We start from the raw sequence: 8,586 nt of genomic DNA, 5'->3' as shown, positions 1-8,586 counted from the left end.
TGGCAGTGCAAGACAGGTTCCTGCTGAGGAGCATGGCTGAAGTAGATGTAGTAGATGGAGCCTGTTCCCATCTCCTCACAGCCCTCTGAGGGGAGCCTGAGGCACTGAGGATGGCCCAAGAACAACATTTCCTTTGAAATGAATTTCCAGCTCTTCAGCTGGACTGGACCTTCTGCAGGACATCTCTGTGGGTGTCCCCAGAGGGTGACTAGCCAGGGGTGGCTGTGCTGCTCAGGAGAGAGGCCACAAGCCCCCCTCCCTTTGTTGGGCTCACATGGGGCAGAGAGAAGACCTGACATCAGATCTGGTGCCCCTTCCTGCCCCCTCCTCCTCACCCCTCCAGACTTTTGGTTTCGGGCACCTAGCACAGAGCTCTGGTGTTACATCAGCACTGTCTTCTGCATGGTGTGGTGGCTGCTGCAGCAGCTCTGAACTGACAGCTGCAGTGAGGACAACTGGCCTCTTGACTCAGCACTGGGGAGGCCCAAACTTGAATCCTGGGGTCAGTTTTGGGCCCCTCACTCCAAAAAGGACCTTGAGGGGTTGGAGCGTGGCCAGAGAAGGGCAACGGAGCTGCTGGGGAAGGGTCTAGAGCCCAAGTGTGGGGAGGAGCAGCTGAGGGAGCTGGGGGTGCTGAGCCTGGAGCAAAGGAGGCTCAGGGGAGACCTTCTGGCTCTGCACAGCTCCTGACAGGAGCCTGGAGCCAGGGGGGGGTCGGGCTCTGCTCCTAAGGAACAAGGGACAGGACAAGAGGAAACAGCCTCAAGTTGCCCCAGGGGAGGTTGAGGTTGGCCCTGAGGAACAATTTCTTGCCCTGGAGGGTTGCCCAGGGCTGTGCCAGGCTGCCCAGGGCAGTGGTGGAGTCCCCACCCCTGGAGGGGTTTCCAGGCTGTGGAGATGTGGGGGGAGGGACACGGGGCAGTGGGGACCTGGCAGTGCTGGGGGTGGTTGGACTGGATGATCTGAAAGGTCTCTTCCCACCAAAACATTTCTGTGATCCTGTAGGTGAGTTTGAAGCCAAGGCAGGCAGGACTTGCACACCCTGGGGGACCTGCCCTGTTGCTGTAGCTGTGCAGGCTGCTGCATGTAACAGACATCAAGACATCAGGAACCACTTTGACATCCCAGGACCACTATAATGAAGCCACCTTAGGATATTCCTCAGCCCTGCCCAGGCCTAATTGCTTTTGTTTTGCAGAACTGCTGAGGTCCAGAACACTGAGACAGCTGAAGATACCAAAGTGGAGAGATGTCAGATGGACACACTTGGTCCCAAAGGTCAGTGGAAAGAATTTTGAGTTACTGTGATATGCATAAAATTATTATTATTGAAAGGAGAGGAATTTCTCCAACCATAACAATGGAAGAAGAAACTCAAATTGCAGGATGGTTTGTCCAGAAGTGTCTTGAACTTTGACTTTAAAGCTTGGGTGTGCTTCAAGGAGTAACATGGGTGGTGGTGCTGCCTGGTACTTCTGAAGCAGGTAGTGACATGCTGCTTGCAGTCCTCCTTAAGGGACAAAAAACCCCAAAGCAGCACCGTGGAAGCTGCCACCTCACCAGGGTGAGAGCTCTGAGGCAGCAAAGCAGGTTGGAGGGGGATGGAGGTGGGAAATGGTTCAGAAAATGTTAAAGTGCTTCAGAGGCTTCATCTGCTAGTCCTGGTGGAAAACCCTGGGAGTCAGATGAGAACTTGCCAAGAATAAAAAATCCAAAAAGGGAGGTGGGAGGAGGGGCTGATACTGGTATTTAGGATTCTGTGAATGCAGGAAGCTGTTTTTAGCTGGAAGATGCTGAATGCTTCTCTGTCAAAGCAGCCTCCTCACCTCCTGCCTCCAGCTTGTGGACAACCCGACGAGATGGAGAGGTGAGGCTGAGGATGGAGGAGCAGGGCCCAGGCAGTGAGGTGCCAAAGACTGTCCACGAGCTGCTCCAGGAGGCTCTCAGGAAATACAGGGACTATTATGCCCTTGCCTCCAAGAAGGGTGGCCAGTGGGTTAAACTCACATACCAGGAGTACTACGACGAGTGCTGGAAAGCAGCAAAAAGCTTTCTGAAGGTAAGATTTTTTTGCTGATTTCTCCTCGTTCCCATTCAGTTGGTTTAATGGCTGAGGTGGCTGTGGGCAGCTCGAGCTCAGCCCTGCAGGTTCCTTGAGTGGAGGGGAGTCTTGAAGTGAGAGGGAAGGAGCTGAACATGCCATGAACAGCTCAGTGATCACCACAGGGGTTTTCTTTGAGTTTCTTCTAAGTTGGTTCCACGTTCAACTCATAAAGTGTGTAAGGAAACACTGGGATGGAGGTGTTGGAGGTTATGGAGGACCTGGGCAACACCCCTCATGAGGTGTGTACATTTAATCTAAGAAAAGAAACTTGAAGGGTTGCTTATGAATCTGAAATGTCTGAACTGGGTGAACCTTTTCCCTAAGATGCTGGGAGTTAAGACACTCAGAGACAGAAAGCAGAGCTACGTGTCCTTACTGGTGTCATCATGAAGTCTTATGTCATGAAGTTGGAGCATCTCTGTGCCCAGGACAGGCTGAGAGCCCTGGGGCTGTCCAGCTGGAGAAGCCTCAGAGGGGATCTGATCAATGCTGAGCAAGAGCTAAAGGGCCCCCGGGGGGCAAGAGGCTGGGGCCAGACTCTGTCAGTGGTGCCCAGAGACAGGACAAGGGGCAACGGGCACCAACTGGAACCCAGGAGGTGCCACCTGAGCAGGAGGAGAAACTTCTTTGGGGTGAGGGTGCAGAGCCTGGAGCAGCTGCCCAGAGAGGCTGTGGAGTCTCCTGCTCTGGAGAGATCCCAAACCCTCCTGGCTGTGACCCTGGGCACCCTGCTGGTGGTGAGCTGCTGGAGCAGGGGGTTGGAGGAGATGATCCCCAGAGGTCCCTTCCAGCACCCCCCAGGCTGGGATTCTGTGAAGTTAAGGCCAGTCTGGTTTTATGGCTGTGGTGGAATCTTCCAGTCTGGGACCTTCCACTCTGGGACAAAACCAGAGAATGGCTGAAGGGATTTAAAGCCTGGGACTTCAGCAGCTGGAATTTCATAGCAAAGTGCCTCTGACTGACACTGGAGTTCATTGCTCTGCTCATTGCTTGTCTGCCACCTCTAACCTGTGCTCAACCACTAAACATCTCAGTAGGTGATGTTGAATTAACCTCTTACCTTCTCATTCCCAGCACAAAGGTAGTTGGCAGCTCCCTGGCTTGCAGGATTTAGGACCATTAGTGCCAGTGAGCTCATCACTCCACTGGCAGACCTCAGCAAACCCTTTTTTTCCTGCCTGCTGACAAAGTGGGACAGGATCTGCTGTGAAACCAAACTGGTTCCATATTAGAGCTCGAGAAGTTTTTCAGCCTGAACGACCAATCTTCAGACACACGAATTTTTCCCTTGACGTTGTGCTTGCAGCAGAGCTCTCTGAATGAACTGGAAGCATCCTTCAGAGGAAAACCAAGACTGCTGTAACCTCTTCTTGTGTTCACAGCTGGGGCTGGAGCGTTTCCATGGCGTGTGCATCTTGGGATTTAATTCTGCAGAGTGGTTTATTGCTGACATCGGCGCTATCCTGGCAGGGTAAGAGCAAGTGCTGCCTCTGGACGTGCATTCTGCTTTAGCCTTGGGATTGTAATTCCAGTATCCATGAGAGAAGCAGTTTGTTATTAAAAAAAAAACACAAAATAATCTCCCAGAACAAAACCAGCTGCTTATATTTGAGTTCAGTGCAGAGAGCTGGAATCAAAACCCTTCCCTGCGAATTAATGAGACAAAAATTAAAGGGTTTTTCTCTGAGCTAGGTGGTTCTTTCAGAGGTCAATCCAAAAGCATGTTCACTGACACCATGATCCAAAATGCCATGGGAAATGCCAGAGAATCACAGCACTGAATTTTGACAGTCTTTTTCCACATCCCCTTGTGCCATGCTGACATTTCCCTTACCCCAGAGCAGACCCTTCAGTCTTGGAATAAAACCCTCCACTCATGGTTTTCTGGGGTATTCTTCCTCAAGTTTGAATTCAGAAGTAGTCTGAATTTTGCCAGCAGCTCTGCTCCTCCTCTAATTCTGGGTTTTGCTCTTCTGCTTGTTTCTCCTTCCCTTCCTTTGGCAGTGGCTTTGCTGTTGGGATCTACACCACCAACTCTCCCGAGGCCTGTCGCTACGTAGCAGAGAACTGCAGTGCAAATGTGGTGGTTGTGGAAAACCACAAACAGCTGCAGAAGATCTTAGAGGTAAAATAACACTTTTTTTAAATGCCATCCACTTCCAGGAGGGGAGGGTCAGGCTGAGGGAAACGCTGGGTCTGGAAGCAGAGGTGAACTGACTGAGCCTGCTTGGTCTGCTCCCCGTTCAAGCCAGATGAACAGTCACTAGTGTTGAGTCTACAGGAGGTTAAATGGTGGTTCCACAGCTTGGCAAAGCCTTGAGCTTAAAATAGGAGCAGCCAAAATGAACAGTTGAGCATCCCCAACATCCCCATCCACATGATTACTGTCTCCAGTGAGCCTGCCCTGTGCTCTTCCAGCTCCAGCTCCAGCAGGAGCAGCACATTGGGTGTGGATTTCTTAGCCTTAAAAGGGACAAGAAGGATTTTCTCCTTCTCATGACTCTCCCTCCTTAACACAGGTTCAGGATAAGCTACCTCAGCTGAAAGCCATTGTCCAGTATGGGGAAGAGCTAAAAGAGAAGAGACCAAACCTGTACTCGGTGAGTGTCTTGGGGGCCTGTGGCTCCTGGCTGTGTTTAGCTGGTGGCTTGAAGCCACTGTCACACTCCCACCTCCCACTGTCCTCCTGGGAGCTCCTGTTGGTTTTAGGGAGGGATTGCTCTCCTCGCTGGAGCAGCAGATGTTGTTCAAACCTTGCTAATCCCTGTTGGAAGGGAGGGTGTCTGTGTGCTGACCTCTGCAAGGCAGCCTCAGGCCCCAGGGTGGCTCCAGCTCAGCACTCCCAGGGTGGCTGCAGAGCTGGTAACCACCCTCAGGGTGGATCTGTCTCCTCCTCTCCTCCCACCACACCTCTCATGGCAGCCAGAAAACATTGGGACACTGTGGGGGGGTGACAGTGCATGTGTACAACCTCTTCCAGACTCTGCCAGGGGTTTGGATGCAGGGAAAAGTTCCCTTTGTGTGTAGCAGAGGGTTTAATTTCCCAAGTGAATGATGGCCTGCAAAGTGACCGAGCTCTTCTATATACAGTGGAGTGAGTTCATGGAGCTGGGCAAAGATGTTCCAGATGCTCAGCTCCAGGAGATCATCAAGTCCCAGAAGCCCAACCAGTGCTGCACACTGATCTACACCTCAGGGACCACGGGGCAGCCCAAGGGAGTGATGCTCAGCCACGACAACGTAAGTGGAGACCCAAGAGGGACGTGGTTTGGTGGTGACCTGGCAGTGCTGGGCTCTCAAAGATCTCCTCCAAGCCAACCCATTCTGATGCTGTGCTTGCTGAGGAGCCCCGAGGACGGTCGGAGGCTCGTCCTGGGAGCTGCACGTCCTGTGCCTGCTCAGAAGAGCTGTCCCTGAGCACTGCTCTGGGTTCCTCCTGCAGCTGACGTGGACGGCGTCGATGGCTGGACGTTTCCTCATGCTGGAGGAGGCCCAGGAGAAGCAGGAGCTGGTGATCAGCTACCTGCCCCTCAGCCACATCGCCGCGCAGATGACGGATATCTGGACAGCAATCACCTTCGGGGTGCAGGTCTTCTTTGCTCAGCCAGATGCATTAAAGGTAAAAATAACCCCCCAGAAGCTAAAAATCCTACACCCCCAGAGCTGCTGGTAGCCACCACCTTGGCTGATTGCTCTCAAGCTTCTGTGCTGAGGGGGTTCATCTGTGTGGTCACTGAGTGACTGCTCCTGTTTAAGGGTCCGTTGGGTTGACAAACATGACCTGACCTTTGCCTCTGTCACCAGCTCAGCTGAGCTGACCAAGCACTTCACAACTCAGAGCTTCTTGGTGTCTCACCTGACAGCAGTTCTCCACCCCCACAGCTTGGTTGAGCAATGGTTTGGTGTTTGCTCTGTCCCCTTGCAAAATGCCCCCACCATTCAGCCTGGGTCCTGAGAAGGGAACGATTCATCTCGGTGCTGTGCCAGTGTTGGCAGGGGAGGTGTTGACTTCTTGAAGCCCCTGTGGCATCCGAGTGCTCCTGGGGTCCCTTTCTCTCGTGGAGGAGCATGGCAAGAAGGGGGCTGGTGTTGTCCAGTGCTGCTGCTTTGTTTGCATTCAACAAGAGGGGCTGAAAATGAGCAGTTCCTCCAAATTCCTGGCCAAGTCCTAGCCCTGTGGCTAGCGACCAGTGCTGACCTGAAGCCTACAGCAAAGCCCTTTCTGAAAGCTGTATTCAATTCTCCTTTTCTCAGGGCTCCTTGGTAGACACCCTGCGGGAGGTGAGGCCAACTGCTTTCCTGGGAGTGCCTCGTGTCTGGGAAAAAATAGAAGAAAAAATGAAATCCATAGGGGCAAAATCCTCAGCACTCCGGAGAAAAGTGGCCTCGTGGGCCAAGGGAGTTGGGCTGCAGACAAACCTGAAGCGGATGAACGGGTGGGTACGAGCAGCACTCCAGGGGTCTTGTAAATATTGGGGTTTTGCTGCTGGATCAGGAATTTTATCCTGTGTAACAGGCCAGGCTTACAAAGAGTAAGAGCCAAACGTTGCGCTGGCACCAGGGCGTGAGCAGCAAGGGCTGGGGGGAGCCTTGGACTCTTTTATTGAATAAACTAGAGCAGGATGAAGATGAAAGAGGGAAGGGAAGAAGTTCCCCCTGCTGCCTGAGCTGTTGTAACCCCATTTACCTCCTGCAGGTCTTCTGAAGTCCCCCTGAACTTCCGCTTGGCCACGCACTTGGTGTACAGGAGGGTGCGACGGGCCGTGGGGCTGGACCGCTGCACGAGGTGCTACACGGGGGCTGCTCCCATCACCAGGGAGACCCTGGAGTTCTTCCTGAGCCTCAACATTCCCTTGTTCGAGCTCTATGGCATGAGTGAGAGCTCAGGGCCTCACACGGTGTCCCTGCCTCAGGCCTTCAGGCTCACCAGGTAAAGGGTTCTCGGGGAGCAGAGTGCTGCTGGTGGGAGCTGGAGCTGCTCTGGGTTTTCTCCTGCCTGGCCTGTCCATCTCCCCCCAGGCTCTTGCTGCCAGTGGAATGTTGATAGGGAGCCAATTCCTTTAGCTGATGAAGAGTTCTGCTGGGGACATAGGTCCTGTTACTTAATTTTAACTTGGCCTGCATCCTCCAAGGAACTGAGGAGGAAGCAAAGGACTCATGGGAAGAAGGGAGAATTAGTATCTCCAGCCTACAGGTCACTTTAAGGCCACATGAGTAACTGCAGCAAGACTCTGCTGTTGCTTTGAACAGCTTGTTCAGTCCCTGTGGGCTCAGTCTGCAGAGTGAATGCCACCAACAGTAAAAGTTTGCTGCCAAGGGCATAAATCTTCTCATTGAAAGCTCAGGTGTCGGAGAACAATGGGTGGGGAGCTCCGGGTGTGTGAGCTACAGCATGATCTCTGCAATACCAGCTCTCCTGCAGCTCCCCTTCCAGGAGCAGATGCCTTTTAAGTTTCTCAGTCCCTTGCTGAAGGAGGTGTAATAAAAAGCTGCCTGGCTTTGTTCAGACACTTCAGCCTGAGAGGGCTCTGCTGTAATCTCAGCTGCTGCTCGCCTGGGGGCTCTGCTGTGTGTTTTCAGTGCCTTGGCTTTGTGTCCCTGCTCTCTCTCAGCTGTGGGAAGGAGATCACAGGCTGCAGGACGCTGATCCAGGAGCCAGACAGCGATGGCAACGGGGAGATCTGCTTCTCAGGAAGGCACATCTTCATGGGCTACCTCAACATGGAAGGGAAAACCAAAGAAGCAATTGATGAGGAGGGCTGGCTGCACTCGGGCGACCTCGGCAGGCACGATAAAGATGGGTTCCTCTATGTCACAGGCAGGATTAAAGGTAACACCTCCCCTGCCTTGGGTGGCCTGAGCTTGCACAGAGTGAGGAGGTGACACCTTCAGACCCTGCTGGTTCTGTGGCTTGCTCAGAAGAGGACTTCAGTGCTTCTCCTTGTGAAGTGTTTGATGTGAATAGGGCTGCAGGGTGTCCTGCTGCTGGGCAGGGTGTGTGATGGGAGCAGAGGGGTGAGCTCTGAAGGCAGCGTGCTGCAGAGCCAGGAAGCAATTCTCAGAGCAGTGCTTGATGTTTGCTGGCTTGTTTGGCAGCACTGCACCTGGACCTGTGTGTGCTGCCAGCTCCCTGCCCTTTCAGCCTGGCTGGTTACCCCCTGAGAGAAAACAGCAGCTCAGCACCGTTGGGAAATCACCTGCAGCAACACAGGTCCTGGGCCACCCCTGTGACAGCCCCAAACAAACCTGAGGTGCTCCCAAACTGCAAACATCTCCGTGGTGTTCAGGCAGCTCTTGCAGTGCTGTCTGTCTGCACCTCTGCCTCACCTCTCCTGGCCTGGCTGGAGCCCTGCTGCTGGGCTGCCTACTCCAGAGGCTGGGACACAGTCACTGTTTGATCTGGTAGACACAAAGGATGCCATCCAGGGGGACCTGGGCGAGCTGGAGAAGTGAGACTGTGTGATCCTCATGAGGTTCAACAA

At 53.4% G+C, this 8,586-nt stretch overlaps 1 protein-coding gene across 1 annotated transcript in view; it reads left to right on the top strand.

The window, feature by feature from the left end:
- The window catches only part of LOC103774042 (long-chain-fatty-acid--CoA ligase ACSBG2-like), a gene marked incomplete at its 3' end in the record, with an annotated part of 9,593 nt that extends 1,659 nt beyond the window's left edge, over positions 1-7,934 (top strand). Inside the window, exons 2-11 of the mRNA XM_008941425.1 lie at positions 1,199-1,278; positions 1,818-2,059; positions 3,487-3,575; positions 4,109-4,229; positions 4,624-4,704; positions 5,195-5,344; positions 5,547-5,723; positions 6,359-6,540; positions 6,801-7,034; positions 7,717-7,934. Of these exons, the coding sequence (XP_008939673.1) occupies positions 1,199-1,278; positions 1,818-2,059; positions 3,487-3,575; positions 4,109-4,229; positions 4,624-4,704; positions 5,195-5,344; positions 5,547-5,723; positions 6,359-6,540; positions 6,801-7,034; positions 7,717-7,934 (1,574 nt within the window). The remainder of the gene's footprint in view (positions 1-1,198; positions 1,279-1,817; positions 2,060-3,486; positions 3,576-4,108; positions 4,230-4,623; positions 4,705-5,194; positions 5,345-5,546; positions 5,724-6,358; positions 6,541-6,800; positions 7,035-7,716) is intronic.
- Positions 7,935-8,586: the final 652 nt, after the last annotated feature.

The sequence above is a fragment of the Merops nubicus genome, unplaced genomic scaffold (genome assembly GCF_000691845.1).
Source record: "Merops nubicus isolate BGI_N331 unplaced genomic scaffold, ASM69184v1 scaffold24335, whole genome shotgun sequence".
NCBI lineage: Eukaryota > Metazoa > Chordata > Aves > Coraciiformes > Meropidae > Merops > Merops nubicus.
This window is presented reverse-complemented; position numbering and strand designations above follow the sequence as displayed.